Source organism: Leptodactylus fuscus, chromosome 10, assembly GCF_031893055.1.
Source record: "Leptodactylus fuscus isolate aLepFus1 chromosome 10, aLepFus1.hap2, whole genome shotgun sequence".
Taxonomy (NCBI): Eukaryota; Metazoa; Chordata; class Amphibia; order Anura; family Leptodactylidae; genus Leptodactylus; species Leptodactylus fuscus.
The window spans coordinates 35874657-35894080 of NC_134274.1; the positions used below are offsets into that span (position 1 = coordinate 35874657).

General features: G+C 42.6%; 2 protein-coding genes across 2 annotated transcripts; both read right to left on the minus strand.

Annotated features, from left to right (window-relative positions):
* Nucleotides 1–231: 231 nt before the first annotated feature.
* Nucleotides 232–4512, minus strand: LOC142183081 (dual specificity protein phosphatase 26-like). The gene is made up of 3 exons (XM_075257988.1): nt 4347–4512; nt 2107–2324; nt 232–1330 (listed from the first exon to the last, which is right to left on the minus strand). Exons 1-3 carry the CDS (start codon nt 4463–4465, stop codon nt 1119–1121), a joined length of 549 nt encoding a protein of 182 aa, XP_075114089.1. The 5' UTR covers nt 4466–4512; the 3' UTR covers nt 232–1118.
* Nucleotides 4513–6494: 1982 nt separating this feature from the next.
* On the minus strand, nt 6495–18666 carry DUSP13A (dual specificity phosphatase 13A). The gene is made up of 3 exons (XM_075257987.1): nt 18506–18666; nt 11170–11387; nt 6495–8243 (listed from the first exon to the last, which is right to left on the minus strand). The coding sequence occupies exons 1-3, from the start codon at nt 18664–18666 to the stop codon at nt 8005–8007; spliced, it is 618 nt and encodes a 205-aa protein (XP_075114088.1). The 3' UTR covers nt 6495–8004.
* Between the last annotated feature and the right edge of the window lie 758 nt (nt 18667–19424).

A 19424-nucleotide genomic window follows, 5' to 3' on the forward strand; every position in this document is an offset into this window, starting at 1 on the left:
ATGGCGCAACCATGTGAATCCTATCCTAAGGCCCCACATAGCAGGCCGCAGCAAAAAAGGGGCAAAACTGTGGCAGTAACGCATTGCAGTTTTTACTGTACAGTTGCAGCAAAAAAACCTTCCCAATTTTCAGTGTTTTTTTTTTTTGCAAAGAAAAATTTTGAAAAATGACAGAAAACCGGCAGCGGACACATCTCGCCCAACTGTGTCTGAATCTTCCCATTTCAAGGTCATATAGAATTATCTCATTGAACAGCCAGAAATGAAGTTTTACTGTGCAGATTGTACCAATATTATTATTTTTATACAATATGTGCAAATAATAAATACATAATAAATATGTGTAGATTAGATTGGAATTAATTTAAACAAATACAGTATAAGGAACATTAGAACAGAAAAAAACTGTACACTTTAGTTCACATATGCGATGGGTTCTCCATCAGAGGACCAGAACAACGGACAGGCATATTGCTACAATAGTGGATACATACGGAACACAATTTATGATGATAGGATCCATCAGTTTTTTTTTGTTTTTTTTTTATGTAGATTGTGAGTCCCATATAGGGATCAAAATATACATTTTTTTTTTCTATCAGTATGTCTTTGTAGAAAGGGAGGAAATCCACGCAAACACGGGGAGAACATACAAACTCCTTGCAGATGTTGTTCCTGGTGGAATGCAAACCCAGGACTCCATGCTGCAAGGCTGCAGTGCTAACCCCAGAGCCACTATGTTGCCTCGGGTGCCCATTTTTTCTAAACTGACATTGGAAAATGAAAAAGTTGCGTGTCCAGTACTTTGTTATCTGCCACTTTCAGGCAAACATTGTTGTGGACCCCAATGCAGATGTGAACTTCGCCTTAGTACCTGGTTTATAAAATAAAGACCCACTGGATTACTGACAAGTGTCGGCTGGACATCGGACAAACATAGGGAGTAGACTAGTAAAAGAACGTAAAAAGTATTTGACATATGTATAAATAATGTCTGATACGTATTTGACATATGTTTGATATATGTCAGATTTGGCCTCAACATTTCAGAAATCGTCCAGATGGTGACCTACATAGACTTTCAGCTTTTGTCTTGTTATTCGCAGCTTTCATCCATATTAGAGCATTGCGCACCTCCAAAATGTAAAGTGCAAATCCATCTCCAACTGTTGCAGCTGCTGCAGGAATCCACGGTTGGGAGAAATACAACGGCGTTCGGTGACATAGCGGATGGCGTCTACTAAGGAGAAACCTTGGTAGATCATTAGGTAGGCCAGAACCAAGGTGGCAGAGCGACTTTTCCCAAGAACACAGTGTACAAGAATTTTTCCTGTCAAGAAAGGTTAATATCGTAATTGCTTACGTCACCATGGTATCATTTATTATTCTCAGCATTTATCAATAGCCATGTTTTTTACATCTATATATTCGGTCATGTGAAATACATAAAGCAGCGTGAGTTCTCTGTACAAACTGGATTATAAAATTGGAAGCTGCGGAAACAATTGAATTTGTGATATTAAAATAGATTTGAATCCTTGGGTTTATATTCTAGGGCAGGGGTGCTCACACTTTTTCAGCATGTGAGCTACTTTATAAACTGACCAAGGCAAAAGATCTACTACCCACTTCTTGTGGGAGGAGTGGGGGGCGGGGCCAGGGGCCTGTGGGCGGGTCTGTGGGCGCGGTGGGGTGTGTCTGTGGGTGGGGCCGGGCATGTGGGCAGGGTCGGGCGGAGCGTGAGAGCAGGAAACAGCGGCGTTCTGTGGCCACCCAGGGATCCCCGGTGTCTGCTTGTTTACAGTGCAGGCTGAGAGTTATCTCTGGACACTGGTAGTCTGGGGCTGCGGCAGTTCAATCCAGACGGAGATGACGTGTGGATTGAACCATTATGACATAATCAAATTTACCAGGTTTGTTGAAGATATTCATTGTGGGTAAAACAATGAAAATGTACAGCATTTTACACAAAAATATAAGTGACATGGAAGTTTTTTATTGATGCTACAGATCTCCAAAGGTTTCTGAACTTTATAATTTAGAAGCTCATTGTACCTTAGATTCAACTGGATTGTTTATTGCTTAATAATATCTTAAAATACTTACCATTGGGTGTATTAAGGGCTTTGTGAATAAATTTTGCTCCTTGACGAAAATATACACTCATGTTAAATTCTGGACAATCTTCTGCAGTAATTCCATAGTACTGGACGTCAGGGCCATAGTCAATGCCATCTTCTGTACATTCCCAGGAAGCATGAGCTGCATTTAGGATATGAGTGATGCCCATTTTTTTCAGCTTCTTTTTGTCTTTGGCAATCACACTATTAAAAGGTCACATTAAAAAAATCTTATTACGGTAAGTTATGAACATATAGCATACTCTGTCCTTACAACAGGCAGAAAAGAAGGTAAGTGACCTAGGTCCATGTAGATGAAAAATGATTCTATAATACAATAAATAATCTGTAGTAATGTCACTTTCCTATCAGTATGTCTTTTGGATTATGAGAGGAATTCCATGCAAACACAGGGAAAACATACAAACTCCTTGCAGATGTTGTTCCTGGCAGGATTTGAACCCAGGACTCTAATGCTGCAAGGCTGCTGTGCTAACCACTGAGCCACCATGTTGTCCCAGGATTTGTCACCTTTCTATGCATGTCTGTTTCATAAAATGACGGTAACATTCTCATCTGTCCGGGCTTTGGCACCATCCTCTGGCCGCATGCTGCAGCGCAGAAGACGTGTCCGGCCGTGATTTCTTATTTTGAGTTCTTCTTGTATTGTCTGAACACTGTCCTATTCCCTCACCTTGGTAATTGATTTTTCCACCAGACCCATCTCCTTCACCTTGGTTTCCCTCTGCTCCTATAATAGTTAATTTTAGCCTTGCCTTTGTGATCTTCCATCAAGTCTGGGGCGGATTCTTCCTCCCTATTTATTCTTGGCTCATATTCACATTGGTGCTTGTAATTGCCTTGTGTTTGCTGGCATTACTCTTGCTGTTTTGTTGCCTGTATTCTTATTCCTGACCTCTGGATTTACCTTTGACTATTCTCTTGGATTACAATCTTCTACTGCATTCCTTGACTGTTACCAAACCCTTGGCTAGCTGACCTCCCTTTATTGTCACACTTTTACCTTGGAAGGGCTTGTCGACCAGGATAGTCAAGCAGGAAAGGAAAGGGGAAGTTCAGCTTGGGGCTCACTGTCTTGTTATGCCCCTCGTCCCTGGGGTTCACCAGCAGCCAGTTACTTACCTCTCCAAGCTCCGGGCAGGCTTCGGCCTACTCGCGTGACGTCATATGACCCGCGACGCAGGGTCCCGGTCACATGACGTCCCGGAAGATGGCCGACAGCGACGGAGAATGCAGGGGAGTCGGGAGATAGGTAAGTATAAGTAGTTTGTTATGTTTGTATTCCTCTGGGTCTCCAATTATTATACTCTGGGGACCCCCAGAGTATAATAATTGTTCATGTGTGTCCACAATGGGACATAATACTGTGTACTGGGGCCAATATGGGGTGTTATGGTGTGCGCAGAAATGCACGCGGGGGGGGGGTGGCGTTGGCGGTAGGGGTCAGTTGGTTGAAGTCTTCAGCGTTGGTCGGGGGGCTACATATCAAAAGTTCGCCACAGGGCCTCGCCATTCCTAGTTATGCCACTGAATGACTGTTTCATTTCATGTTTCTGATAAAGTATTTTTATATTATTATTGGTATTTAGCATTTCAAAGATATTTATAGTAGGGTTTTTTTTACAGTGTGTATGTTTACCTTGTATTATTTTTGTAGATAATGACAAATTGTAGGTTAATAACTGTTATTCCTGAAATAGCAATTCAGAAACATGTTATGGCTCTACATTGTGCCCTCCTCTTTTATTCCTCCTAGAAATTTTGGAATAAATTGGAGAGTGTTATAATATTTCCCTTGTCATAGGGATATGTTTCTACAGAGTGTGGCACTGTTAGTACTAACTGGACAATGTGATAGTGTAAGAGAACACACCTCCAATTGGTAACACCCAGTTGTCAAATTATTCATATATTTCTAGGAGGAATAACACAATACTGAACTACAATAAAAGATGCTCCTTTGTTTTGTTATAAGGGATACTTTTTTTTTTTTTTTTTTTTTAACAAGACAGACAAGTCAGGAAAGATGACAGATCCTCTTTGTTATAGCAAAAAAAAAAAAAAGAATCCATTTACTAGGCTATAATTCAGAGCACAGTTCAGACATTTGACAGATGTTGCAATTTGAATACATTGGTATGATTTAGTATAATGTGACCGTGGAAAGGTCATGGTATAATTTATTACTGTAACAATGCAACTTACATATCCCCCAGGTAAAGGTTTGGGATGACCTCATCCACGTGGTGTGTACCCCCTTTGTGGCTTTCTAGAAGTGCCTCCAGCTCTTGTACAGGAGGGGGATCCCTGCGTAACTTCCTCATTTCGGGAGCCCTGGTATAGCAGCTCCAGTGGCAGAAGATTCCTGGCAGTGACAGTTGTGTCGCGTATATCTCAGGCAGTGTCTCTGGAGTGACACTTGATGTCCAGTAACAGCTGATGGGCTGACACTTTGCAGGACTTGCAGTAGTATTGCTTAGTGTTTTACAGGGGGCTGGGGAAGTTTAGACACAGACTGATTGTCAGTAGAATGTCAGGAGAATGTGGCTACTACAATAAATAGATTGTACTGAAGATGGCGGAAACTAACAATGTGCCTTTCACTGGCTCGTGTCTGGGGCAGCTGAATTTTAAACCTGGTATAATTTTAAAAAACAAAAGCACGAAATATCAATTTTATTTTAAAGCAAATTTTATTGTAAAATGTGTCCATCCTTTTTTTTCTTTTCTGGTACAGTATATTTTTGAATTCAATAGGATTTCTATTGCAATGTTTTTATGAAAATATAGAGAAAAAAAGGCTTTCTGGTTTGAGGCAAATAAAGTTAATTGAAAAGTTAACAAAGTTTTAATAATTCCTGTTTCAGAGGTCGAAAAGATGTGATCCTCCTGAGAGTTCGCTATAACCAGATCCAGTCTAGAAAGTAAGTTACATAAAAAGCTGAAAAAGAACAAACCAGAAAACTAACCAGTCAAAAATAGTCGCAGCTCTGACACGTCTCTGTCCATTCCCCATGTGATAACAATTCTGGACCATCTTTTCTTATCTCTGTGTGCTGCCGTTCCTCAGTGATTCCTCCTAGAATTGCATAAATAAAATGACAACTGGTTGTTTTAATTCCCGATGTTAAGGGAAGACGCAGTTGCTAAGGAGGAATGGCAGAGGATGAACCCAGGGCAATTCTCTCCTCCTAGGCGCTGTATGGATGACCGCTGAAGTCCAGTCTCAGTGCTGGTGCTCTCCTCTGCAGACTGCACCTTACAGAAGACAGGAACGGACTGAACTGAGACTTCAACAGTCCCCAAGGAGATAACAGTATCCTTCAACCCCGTCCAGTGGTCAGGACTGAACCAAGGGAGAGTTGTGAATACAGAGAGGGAAAATAACAAGGGACAACTGCAAAACAATGTGTATACAATGACATAGAGCATAGAACACATAGGACGGGTCGTACCAACATAACCCAGAGGCACAAAAGATGAACATTTAGGGGGCAACATGGTGATTCAGTGGTTAGCAATGCAGCCCTGGAGTCCTGGGTTCAAATCCTGCCAGGGACAACATCTGCAAGGAGTTTGTATGTTCTCGCAGTGTTTGCATGAGTTTCCTCCCATACTCCAAAAACATACTGATAGGGAAAAAAAATGTACATTGTGAGCCCTATATAGGGCTCACAATGTACATTTTAAAAAAAAAAAAATTAAAAAATTAAAGCAGTAGCACTCTGGCACAACACAGAGTTATAAGAATAGATGTGGCACAATTGCTTGAAGTCAATTATGTGAGGGGCAAGTATAGTCATGTATCTCTTATCCGCCATTTTGTTCTATAAACTCTATTATTAATGTCATCCATTTTGTATCCTAACACATATACTATGAGATGAGGTCACTGAGAGTGTGAAGCGATGCAGACACTTTCAGTAGGCCATTGTTCAGTTATCTCCAAGGCTGGAGAAGTCTGGCACCAAGCATGTCATCTTTATCTCTCTTGCCATGATATATACATCTGAATATAGTGTCGAAGATGTCAGTTCACACATTAAGCACTCTGTGTTCTTCTTTGTTTCATGAGAAAGTCCATCCCATTCTGGAAAGTTATAATGAGATGCAGATTACATTAGGCCTCAGCCAATAGTCATGTGCCAGCCAGGGGTGAACCATGGCTCTCTGTCGCCTGAAGCGGACATCAGAAAGCCGCCCCCCCCCCCTCCCCGGAGGAGGGGGCGGGGCTGAGCGGAGCGATCGTCTTTGACAGGCAGAGAGCAGGCACGGAGAGGACCTGCTCTCTGCCTGAGCGTGAGGGGCGGCCGCTGGAGCAGCGCTGCTTCAGCAACCTCCCTAATCCACCACTCAGTGACGGTGACCCTAAGCCAGTCCAGGACAAAATGCTGCCCACCCCGGGGGCCCTGGCATAGCGCCGCCTGAAGCGGTCGCTTCAGGTTGTCTCATGGGAGGTGCGGCACCAGCCTTATCTTATAACTCTATAACCAATCATGTTATACTAATTAGAATAGCCAAGCCGGCTCTTTGTCTGAATTGTACTTAAACTACCTGTCTTCCCGCCATTAAATGAGATTACTTGAATACAGCATCTGAGTGTATGTCTGTGTTCTCCCGAGCTCGTGACACATCACATCTTTTCCAGATTCGGATACCGATGGCATTTACCCCGGGGTGTTACCCCAACAATTATATTTTACTCCATAATTTGTTATATTATATATTTATTGCTCTTACAACCTTCAGCCTTGATGCCGTCAGATCTGCACCCCTGCTGTAAGCGTTATAAATATGTAATATATATTGCAGCCCCCAACATTTCCTTTCAGAAATGGCTTTCTAAAGCACGTTGTTCTGATGCAGAAAACAGAGAGGCTTCCCTGCACTCATCATATGTGTCAATGCAGGACTTTACATGTGAGTGCTCTCTAGTGGCTGCTTCATGTCAGAGAGAAGATGAGTTCCAAGATGTCTTAAATACTGTATGGGACAATGTTGCCATGAGTTCTCGCGACATGTTAATTCTTGAGATCTCTTATGAGATACACATGTGTTGGTACTTGGTGCCCACTTGGATATGTACCTGTATCTGTTTTTGATCCCCCCAGTTAGCTCTGTTCTTCACTCTGTCCTTTCCTTCTCTTACTTCCTTGTGTCATACTTATACATTCTTTCTAGGTTCACATCTGTGTTGATCTGTGTTTCAGAACAGAAAAATGGACAAATCTGACCCAAACTGGCCCAACGGATCCAATTCACTATAATCGGATTGGTCATGTCTTGGTGTCTTCTTCAGTCACTTCAGGACTAAATAGTGCAGCAGAATTTGCAAATTACAGATCTTTTTCAATACCAAAATCTGTGTAAAATCTGTCTCCCATTGTTGCAATGTTACTGTTCATATGGGTGTGATTTTTTTTGTCCAGCAAGTTAAATTATACTTCATAGAAGAAAAATAAGAGACTTATCATTTACTACAGTGACACCCAGGACAACATACAGTTTGCTGCTGCTATACTTTGTTATTCTGTTTTGAGGGGGAGGTCTCTACTACTGCTATACTGATGATAAGAGGCTACTGGTGCACAGTGGAAAAGAAAACTGATATCTTTAATAAGATATATTATAAAGTTTCTTAAATTAACATACACTATTCATTTATAAAAAGTTGTTTCTAACTGGAGGTATGCTTTAAGACAAAAAGTTGAAACAAACTCATCACAAGCAAACATAAAAAATACACATAACGTCATTGTCAATACAAAAATACCAAAATTTTAACTATCAGTGATAAACGTAATTTAAAAAAAACAAAAGTAGAAATTGCATGTCATGTCAACATGTTCTTTTCTGTTTTCTTCTACCCATCTTCTTCATGTTGATTTATTTCTGGCGTAGTCTTATTCTGTCTAGTTTGGCGGAGTTCTTCATCCAGTCGTAGCAGCTGACGAAGAAATCCTGCATTGGGGGATATCCAGCGGTTCTCCTGTACGGTGTGAATGGCTTGAACCAGGGAGAGTTGATGATGGATCATTAGGTAAGCCAGAACCAGAGTCGCAGATCTGCTGATACCAACAACACAATGTACCAGAAGCCTGGCTGAGAGAGAGTACATTTCATTGTAAATCACTTACTCAAAGTATATTTTAGCATTATGTATAAGTGGTAGGGATTGGTATAGAACAGTGGTCCCCAACCATTTTTCCACCAGGGACCAGTTTCAGCAAGACAATTTTTCTATGGCCCGGTGGGGGCGGGAAGGGGTGTGTATGGGGGAAGGGAAGGGTGTGGTTGGGGCGGGGTTAAGCATGGGGGTGTAGATTAGAATAATGTATATATGAAAACACACGAGAAAGCCTCACTACATCTACATTACACGTCACATGGACAAGTGACGTGTAATGTAGTTGCCCAAAGTTTGGTAGGTGAGTGCGGGGTGGAGCCAAGACCCGCTGCATGTCCTGCATAGTACTAGAATCCCGGACATACAGCGGGTCCCGGCTCAACCCCGCACTTTGCTCACCTTATCCCGATGAGCAACAACCAAACGTCAGTGTTGTGACAACCCCGGGCACTCTCCGGCTCCACAGCAACTGCTGACTCCTCGCCGCCGGTACGCAGACCGGTGCAACATGTCCCGCGGCCCGGTACTGGTCCGTGGACCGGCGGTTGGGGACCCCTGGTATAGAGGACAGAGAAGCTGTGGGAAACAAATTCACATGCACAATGGTAATTAAATAGTAAAATAAATCATACTAACCATCCCAATCCTCACCACTCCTGTTCTATAGCTTCACAATCCCTGACCAGTCTCTGCATCCTGGACTCCTGTGATGATGTCCTGACACAGACATGTGATTGTTTCAGCAGATCACTGGCTACAGTGGATAGCTACAGTGGATATGGATGAAGGCGAGGATGTAGAGATTGGTGCGGTACCTGTTAGTGTTGAATTGGCAGCTGCAAGGATTGATGCGTATTGGATTGGTGAGTATGACTTCTTTTATTTTAGTACTTTATGACACAATAGTCACTATTTTAAACATTCATTGTCTTTTAGGCTAAGGCACCACATTGTAGAACAACAGCAGTTCTTTTACAGATTTTGCTGCATTTTTTGATCCAAAACTCAGGAGTGACTTCAAAAAGGAATGGAAAATAGAAAGGCATTACTTCAATGGTTCCCTTCTGTTATATTCATTCCTCAAAAAAAATGTAGCAAAATCTGCAAGGAAAAACACCACGTTTTTACAATGTAGGACTTTAGACATAGGCCTGGTTCACATCTGCATTCAGTATTCCATGCGGGGAGTACACTTGGGGATCCCCTGAACGGAATACCGAACACATTAAAGAGTGGTGAGTAGGGTTGAACCTTCTTGAGATTTCAGGATCATTTTTAATATCTGATTTCCGATCATTTTCCATCCAAACCCGATCCCAATTCCGATCCTAATGCAAGTCAATGGGATTTTTTAATGATCGAAAATCGGATTTTAGAAATGATCCTATTCACTACACAGCGTGGAGTCCAAAAATTGAAGGCTTCAATTTATGGACTCCACACTGTGTAGTGATTAAAAAATCCACTGGCTATTTAGTCCCCCCTGCTGTCTGGTTACCTGCACAGAACCGCTGCCGCCTCCCCTCCCGGTGTGTACGCCCCTTCCCGGAGCTCTGTGCCGTTGTTCTTTGTCCGTTTTTCTCCTCTCTCATTCAGACGCCAGCAGAGCACTGTACGCGCCCCCGCCACCCTAGTGAATCATTCACGTCTCCCCGCCCTGTACCCGCACACACTGCTAAGCCACAACAAGCCCCGCCTACTCTCAGCATCAGTAACACTAGCCTAGGGAGGCGGGACGCTCACGCACGCTGCCAGCGTCTGAATGAGAGAGGAGAGGACAGAGAACAACGGCCCGGAGCTCCGGGGAGCGTCAGCGGTTCTGTGCAGGTAACCGGGTTGAGCGATTGGGATCGAAATTCCATTCCTTATCTTTTTTAGGCGGGCTCGGAACCTGATCGCAATCGTGAAATGTACTTGATCGCCAATCGGGATCCGATCTTTTCTGACCCTAGCGGTGAACAATGAAACCACTAGAAGGCCCAGAATTCCCACTTATAAGAATGTACTTTCCTTCCCGTTCAGAATGGAGCAGAAGAGAGAATTCATTTCAATGGGAGTGCTGGAGATAACTATACACTATACTTTGGCTATCTCTGGCACTCCCATTTAAATGAAAGGATGAAAGCCCCTGCTTATAAATAGTGCCGTCATTAGTAATTGTTCCTCTAATTTTTTAGTCCGTGCTCTACAAATGGACCGCAAATTACGACTGCATTTACATTGTATACAAGCCATTAAATTCTATGGGTGGAGAAGTTACAGATGCATTGCGGATCAGTTTCTTAGTAATCAACAGGAAATAGATTCCAATGTGTCCAATTTCAGAGGGTTTGGATTAGCAAGTGACATTAGTACTAGTCTGCCATGTTTTTTTTTTGTGGATCCGCAAACACGGAATACAAATGCAGATGAGTTTATCCACAAATTGCAGACAGTATTTTTTACCCGCTCATGTGCAGGAGGCTTTACTCTGCTTCCATAACTACAATTTAGGCCTCATGCACACAGTCATAGTTTTTATCCACAGCTGCAGACAAAAGCATGGTCTCATTCATTTCTATGGGCCCAGATTTTGCAAATGTGTCTGTGTCGTATTCAAAGACCGCAAATTATGAAGCATGTCCTATTCTTGGCCGCATTACTGTACAGACCAGTGTATGGAAGCATACGGGATTGCAGATGACATGCTGATGCAATGTGAACGTGTTTATGTGCAGATTGTTGATCAGTAATGGCAGATTGTAAGTCCACTACGCTCGTGTGCAGGAAGCCTCAATTTATAGACAGGAGCTGTATACACAACACTGAGGAATCATTTCTTATTATTTAAGTATAATAGCTGCAGATCATAGATGCAAATATTGCCATAGATGGAAATACGTTAGATTTTTAAAATTTTACCTCCAGGTGTGGTCAGTGCTCGGTGAATAAATGTTGATGCTGAATAGAAATATTTACTCATGTCAAACTCTGGCACATCATTAGCTGGTACACCATGGTATGTGATGCTGGCTCCATAGAAGTCAGGGTTGCCTTCGGAATACCTGCGACCATGAGCCGCATTTAGCACATGTGTGATGCCTAGTTTCCACAGCTCATATCTGTTATTGGCAGTGTTCCTGTGGATTAATAGAAAAAAAATGAAGATCATATATTAAGTAATAGTCAGTTATCCAGCTAAACCCACACACCTCAAATGTAGAATTAGTATTAAAGTGGTCGTTCCAAAGAATAGGTGTCACAAGAAAATGGAAACTGTTAGTAAGTAAGCGGCCATTTTTCTTGTGGCCGCGGGCATGTGCAGTCAGCTCTGCCCGAGGCCTGAGGCCTACAAGTTTGGCCGCACCGGAAGAAGATGTGTGAAAAGGACATTCCTGAAGAAGATGGAGGCGTCGCTGGAGACTTTTCTCGCAGCATTGGGGACGCCCCCAGTGCTGCGAGAGAACTCATTTGCATACTGACAAAAACCGGGATTTCTACAGAACGGCGGCGCAGAGAAGACATCTAAAGGTAGGAGAAGACTAGCCTTTCTTAAGGCTATTACTATGTGGTAGGCAGAAAAAATTGTGTTTTAATGATAGGATCCCTTTAAGAATAACACTAGCATGTCAGTTTTACTACACAGCGGAAGCTGTAAAAAAAAAATGTAAGGAAATGCTGTTACTGCATTTTTTAAAATTCCATTTCTTTATGATTTTTTTCCTGCTTCCCAGTACAGCGTACAGAACATTAAAAGCCATTTTCAAGTACAATTTGTCCTACAAAAAACAAGACCTCATAGGACTATGTTTAATCCCCTAATTATTGAAAAACAGTTCTTTCTGGAAACCCTTTCTTAACATTGCATACAAATATGTGGTAAAGCCTGTTTCATTCTAAGTCTCTGTCACATCCTGTCTCACCACTTGCAACATTGTGGAATATAGAAGACTTTGTGGTCTCAGCGACATCAAAATCTGCATTACTGAAGTTATTTCTGGTAAAGCTTCAGGTTTTTCTTAACACAATGTTTTGCAATATCTTTAAATGATGTAATTAGGTCAATTTGGTTTGCTTTTTGTTACTTTTATTTTTGTTTGGGTGCAATAGCTAAAGTGGTTGATCTAAGTAGGGAATACCTCTCTCAACTATTGGAACACCGTTCTTTACACCTGAAATAATAATAAAAATAATGTAAAAAAGTGCCCTTAATTGTTGGAAGAAAAAAAAAACCTTTTGCATATTGTATACATATTATGTACACTACCGTTCAAAAGTTTGGGGTCACCCAGACAATTTTGTGTTTTCCTTGAAAACTCACACTTTTATTTATCAAATGAGTTGCAAAATTAATAGAAAATATAGTCAAGACATTGACAAGGTTAGAAACAATGATTTTTATTTGAAATAATAATTTCCTCCTTCACGCTTTGCTCCATTTGCAGCAATTCCAGCCTTGCAGACCTTTGGCATTTCCCCCCAGGCTTCCAGAAGCCCCGACCACAAGTTGGATTGGCTTGATTGACACTTTTTGCATACTATACGATCAAAAAGAGCAAAACGAGCTCTAAATCAGGAAATAAATGAGAACAAGGACAGTCCATATATCCCACTGGAAAACGAGGCAAATGGTACCATCAACCCTCAGCAGAGGCAGACGCTGCATCTATAGATCCCGGTCGACTCAGTGGGAGCTTCCAAGTCACTGGCAGCTTTATCGAGTCCTCCTGCATCGGCATCCAAGAAGGAACAGAGATAGGAGATATTCAAAGCTTCCCAAAGGCGCTCCAAATCCTGAGGCATACGAATCACATATCTCTTTCCATCATGAAGTACCGAAAAGCCAAAGGGAAATAACCAGGCATAGCTAAATCCTTTAGCTCGGAGATAATCCAAAAGAGGCTTCAACACCTGGCGCTTCTGAAGAGTAGAAGGTGCTAAGTCCTGGTACAGCTTCAGCAAGTGTCTCTCATATGACAAATCAGCTGCATCCCTAGCTGCTCGAAGAAGATCCACAGTATGCATATGGGAAAAAAGGGCACACACCACATCCCGCGGCGGGGCTCCTGCACTCGGTTTGGGGCGAATGGCCCTATGGATCCTCTCCAACTCCATTTTTGAAGCTACATCCTCACCAAACAAGGAGGAGAAGATACTGCCTGCAATAGATGGAAGTTGTTCTTGCAAATAGGTTTCCGGAAGACCCCGTATATGCAGATTCCTGCGGCGTTAACAATTGTCCAAGTCCTCCATCGTTAAATAGGCGTTGAAATGAGCGGTGTGGGTGACCAGGCGCTCGGACATGGAGGAGGCCACATGCTGCAAACTCTCCCTGACAGGTCTCCAACATATCTACTCGGTGGGTGACATTAGCAAAGTCTGTATGAAAAGCAGTGAGCTCTTTCAAAACAGGGGCCATAGCATTCGAAAGAGACTGAGACAAAGTCTTTTTAAGTACCCCTTAGAGATAGATGACGAGGAGTTATCCTGCGAGGAGCCATCCCCGTCGGAGTCATGCAGCACTGCATGCTGTTGAACCATTTCATCAGGCGCCATCTTCTTCGCAGAGGAAGCAGAGGATCCTGAAGTCTGCTGCTTTTTAAGGAATTTTTGCATTCCCACCGACTGGAGTTGCCTGTCCTTCGGTTCAGGAGAGCCTCCAGACTTACCATGGCCAATCTTGACCATATTCACTCCAAAAAGGTAAGTTTCAAGCAAAAACAAGATATCTCAAAGACGGAGCACACAATCAAGCAGCCATCCCGCTCCGTGGCCAAGCTCCGCCCCCTAAATCAAGGTTTGTGATAGGGCATTTTAACATTATACTTGCTCAGGTGCCTGTGATTGTATCTTGTATCTAGGCTCTTGTCTTCTCTGAACTAAGTCCCAGCACAAAATCACCAACAGCACCAAACGCCATCTTGGCCATTACACTTGAGGACAGACAAGATAAAATTCCCATAGCAAACTGGCCCAGCTTCTTCCATTGATCTAACCTATTGGCCCAGAATTCCATGGAGTTAAAGTTATCTGATGGAATATAGGAGCCCTCTAGGTATGACGGTACCTGCTTCCTACTTGTACAGCCTGTGGGTGTCAGGTGTGAAAATGGTTTGGTTCATCTTTTCTCAGATACTGTATTGGCTGCTGATGCCACTGGTTTTCTTCCTGTTACTTGGCACTGGCAGAAGAGGTGGAGCCCTGACTAAGTGGGGTGAGGCCACCTGGTCACACATTCAACTGACACTTGTAATAGTCTTCCTAAAAGTTGCAGCAAGCTGGGTATACAGTCAATTTTGATAATATGGCAGTTTGGCTTTATAGTGAGAGTCTAAAAGCATAGTGCTCCAGTACTTGTGCTATAGCTTGATGCTAATATTACAATAATCATTGTGTGAGTAAGCATACAGCCTGCCAAGCTTTTAAGTGTGTGCAAGGATACAGGGAGCTGTTATGTGTGTCTTAACTTTGTCACTGTGGTCAGAGTCATCATCATTGACAGAAATAAGAATCAGTATTGAGTTTTCTTCCTCCTCCTCTTTCAATCTAGGAGTCACAGATCTTCCATTATAATGACCCTGACCAAGATTTTCCTCCAATTCGCCTTGCATCAACCCATTGAAATGACAGCAACCAAGAGGTGGAAAATGTTCTTCCTCTTCCATCTCTTGTTGTATGAGTGTAAGTGATTGATGGCTTCCTCAAAGGGTCTGAGAAGGAAATACACTTCTCTCATGAGCTTCCAATGGTGGATCTCAAAATAACACATTGTCCCTGTGTTCTGCTGTATGCAGCAATAATTCACTACCTTCTGCTGCTCACACAGACACTTCAGCATGTTCAAGGTAGAACTAGAATGTGGCAAATGAGGTGGTGCAAAGGCAGGCTGTTTTGACCCTACATGTCCAGCAGGGTATTTGAGCCACATAAGAATGGCTGAAATGAGCGTACAAATTAAACCACTATATATGTCGACATGTACAGACCGTTAAAGCATGTGATATAGGTGCTGCTGTTAGGGGTCAATTCACTTCACTCACTCAATCATGCACAAATCCTTTACTAAGGCTACAAATTGAGCAGAAATTGGACACCAACACAGTTCCAAATAAACAATGCCACTACTACTGACACTGGGATCAGCAAAAACCTCACTCATATATGCGTACATCTCTCTAACAGTCAGACACAAACCCATTTCAAAAGGGTATGGGGTTCATAGAGCAAATACAAAGTACCATTCAATTTAATGATTTAATACCCAAAGGGCTCAGTGCTATGTATGAAAAAGACAAAAAATGGCAAGACAAGCAAAGCAGTCTTAAAATAAAAGGCGAAAAATAGAATAAAACTGATAACCTAGAGTCCTTTTGGTTTCGTAGAGCTTGGAGGATCTCTTCTGATTGACTGGGCATATCCTGCTTATTTGCTAGCTGTTAAAACCATGTCTTGTCCTTGTTCAGAACGGATGCTCCACATGTTGACAGTCAATTGCACCTTTCCCCACACTAACATGTCCATGGAAAGGCCCACATTCTCCGACATGTGGTAATATAAAACAGGGCCGACTTTCCTAGAGAAGTAATGTCAGACACATCAAAAGGGTCCTGGTGCATTTGCACTGATAGGGCTAGTTCACACGTGAGTATAAGGGGAGGTTTTTGACAGCGGAATTCGCGTCCAAAACCTCCCCTTATAATGGTGGTCTATGGAGACCGCCGGGCTTCTGTTCTCCGCTAGCGGCGAGCTGCTGCTAGCGGAGAAAAGAAAGGACATGTCCTTTCTTCAGGCGGAAGCCGCGCAGTCTCAGCCGCGCGGCTTCCGCCCCCGGCAGCTCCCTCCTATGTCGGCTCATTCATTTGAGCCGACAGCAGAGGGTTAAGCCGCGACAGCGATGGTCGCGGCGGGCGGGTTTTTGACAAGAGAGAGACGCGGCTCGCCGCGTCTCTCTCTGTGTCAAAACCCGCGCGGGCAGTTCACGTGTGAACTAGCCCATAGAAAAAAGGCTAGAACATACACTCAGCTTCTGTACAAGTTGAGTCTTGCAATGTTCGCTCAGCAAATACTCATCCTGCCTAATGGCAGATGCAGCCCTGTTGCTTGGCTGAGGTTGTGTGTATCAGTTGGTTGAATGCAGTGGAATCCACTAAGTGCTACTGCAGCGACTGCACCACCAGCAACTTGGCCAGGTGTGGGTTAAGTTGCAGAACTGTGTAATGACTGGGCACATGTTCCTATTTCCTTATCACGCTTTCCTCTTATGGGTGAATGATTTTGGCATGGAAGAGGAGAAAGAGAAACCTTTGGTAATGCACAAAAAAATTCCCATATGTGAGATGACTTCAACTAGTAGCTGCCAATAGCAGCAGCGCTGGAAACATGTGAACCACTGGAGCCACCATCCCCATCCAGTGAGCTTCCCTAGGTCTGCCTTTTTGGATGTTGGGGTTGCACATTAACTGGAATCGTTACTATCAGCAGTGTCACCACTCTCTTCCTCTGTCACCTTGATCCAGTTGCTAAGTCTTGACAGAATTCTCATCGGCAATGTTACCATCTTTTCCACTTTTTCTGACTTCTCATGGCTGTGGGATTCTTACACATCTTCATAACTTCCCCCTACCAGATCAACTACCAGTACCACACTCCTTGACCACCAACAGTCATGTCTTCCTATTCCACCCCTGCCCCCACTACTTACAAAAAATGCTAACTGTTCTAATCCAATTAATCAAATAGAGGAGGAAGACTGCTCTGATTTGGAGACTGCTCTGTCATGGCTGACAATTCAGAAATCCAGAAATTGTGTATGTATTTAATGAAAAAAAAACTAGTGCCCCAAAAAAAACCTTAACAAAAGATTTTTCAGAACTGACTTTTTCATTAAAAAAAAAAAAAAAGAGGGAGACGCTGAGTGGGCAGAGGAAGATCATTCTGATACTGTATTCTGTAGTGTATTTTCTGTATTTTCACTGCACCATGCATCTCATGGTGGCCATTTTAGTTCACCCAACACAAATCACAAATGATTAAGGTTTGTTAGAAAACAAACAATTTGGAATGTTCGAGTTGATTCCAATCTGTAACAACTAGGTTCATTCACCTCTATGTATAAGGTTTGTCAGAGCAGGAGCCAATCTTACTAAGCGGATCCCTATCTCTGTGACACCTATAGGTATTAATAGGGCACACTAACAGCTGATGTTGTGGTACAATAACAGCTTCAAAGGGATTTACCAACAAGGGCATCTTATCCATTATCCATCCATTATGCTGGCACTCCATTTATTTCTATTGGACTGCTTGCAGATAGCCATAGTGCACTGTTCAGCTGTTTACAGCAGACTTTTAGAAGTGATTGACGTGACAGAGCTCCTGATGGTAACACCCTGCACAGAATGGTGGTGGTCTATAGTTGTGTTGGATAGATAAATAATGCAATATTCAATATACTGTATCTGATATGCTACAAGGACACAGACCGACTCCATGCATGAACTGCTTCATGGCAGCTGAACTCCTGGAAAGATGGTAAGATTGCTCGTATACAGTGCACCTTCATCCCAGCATAACCTAAAGGACAAGTCACAGCTAGTGCAGGCTCATACCATGGGACATGCTAAAACAACTACAAAATGTACCTGCAAACACAGCAATCAACACATTGTATTAACACAGGAATACGATCCATCATATCGGTCAGTGGCATAAAAGGAACATAGCATTAACACTGTACACAGGAGTTGCTAACCTGCCTTGGGAAGGGACACTGTATATGGTCAACTATGGTCACACACCTAAGGTTAACCTTCCTTTCATTACAGATGGACCCCCACGGATCTGCATCTTACCCCCTGTCTTATGGATAAGGGATATGTTGCATCCCTATAAAAGGATTTTTTGTCTGTTGATTGACACTTACTGACTATTTCCAATATTTATAGTACGGTAATGCACAATCTTCATTCACAGACTAAATACACCATGAACACTGACTGTATTCTGCTGACATGTCCAGAATCTCCCTAGCTGCTATTACTTAAATCACTTCCACTTGAGGTTTGAGTAATCTATAAGAGAGTATACAGAAGTAAGCATTCGGCAAACATTCGCTTTAAGTTACTGGGGTTCTATATACTTCTAGATGATGGTATATTGCAGACGGTACTATTCATAACAGGTAGCTTGTCAAGATATGCATTCTATAAATAATAACGTACATAGACTATTCACTGCTGCAGGGAAAGACGTTACTTACAAATCTCCTAAGAAGAGGTTTGGCCATACTTCATCCACACGATGAGTAGAAGAGGTTCGTCTTCTGTCCAAGAGCCTTTGTAGCTCTGCTACTGTCGGGCATACTTCTTGAGATTCTTCTGCCCCTGAGAGTGAACTACATTTCTCTGTGTTCTCCGCCATAACATCACAAGCAGGAAATGAAATAGCCGAGCGAGTAGAAACCGTGACAGTTCGTCTGTGATTACATGTGACAGGTGACAAGTATGGTTTTCTCTGAAGTAAAGGCGGCACACCAGCAAAGCAATGATTGTTTTTTTATTCAGTAGGAAAGCAGCATGAACATCTAATACAATTAGCTTAGCTTGCAGAAATTCTTTTATTAAGGAACCTCTTATACACTTGAAATGCAAAGAATAAACCTGTTCTAGTTTTGCATAAAGAATAGACTCATGGGCCATGGCCAGCACCCGTCTCCCCTCCATAATATTCTCACAAGACTGTCAAAAGATAAATCGCATTGCTGTTTCTGCAAACAATATCTAGCATTAAAGGAAGTCTGTCAAGTCTATAATATCTCTGCATCACTTTATTAGTATGTTTCTGCTCCTATTGTGTTATGTAGGGGTGTAATAGTAGCATAAACATACGAATAAAGCTATGTGGAAATAATCATCTTTTTATAGATATTATAGTCTATGGGGTCCGTGTGCTTTTACAGCACAGCGCTTGCAATTGCATTTGGTATTCTGTTCGTGGGGTCTCCGTGTGGACTCTCCCGGGACAGAATACAAAAGCAGATGTGAACCAACCCTTAGCCTAAAGGCAGTTTTTAGTACACTTATAAGGTGATAGGAGCCACCACCTTAAAGAAAATGCCCTTAAGTGGGAGACTGGTTTATGTCCTTGTTCACTACTCGCTTGTGCAACTGGTTTATGCA

Excerpts from the sequence above, each read along its gene's own strand:
- LOC142183081 (XM_075257988.1), bottom strand. The coding sequence starts at position 4,465 with ATGAGGAAGTTACGCAGGGATCCCCCTCCTGTACAAGAGCTGGAGGCA. Across the intron at positions 2,325-4,346 it reads AACCTTTACCTGGGGGATAT|TGTGATTGCCAAAGACAAAA; the intron begins GTAAGTTGCATT and ends ACCTTTTAATAG. Across the intron at positions 1,331-2,106 it reads AGCCCTTAATACACCCAATG|GAAAAATTCTTGTACACTGT; the intron begins GTAAGTATTTTA and ends CTTTCTTGACAG.
- DUSP13A (XM_075257987.1), bottom strand. The coding sequence starts at position 18,666 with ATGGCGGAGAACACAGAGAAATGTAGTTCACTCTCAGGGGCAGAAGAA. Across the intron at positions 11,388-18,505 it reads AACCTCTTCTTAGGAGATTT|GAACACTGCCAATAACAGAT; the intron begins GTAAGTAACGTC and ends ATTAATCCACAG. Across the intron at positions 8,244-11,169 it reads AGCACTGACCACACCTGGAG|CCAGGCTTCTGGTACATTGT; the intron begins GTAAAATTTTAA and ends ACTCTCTCTCAG.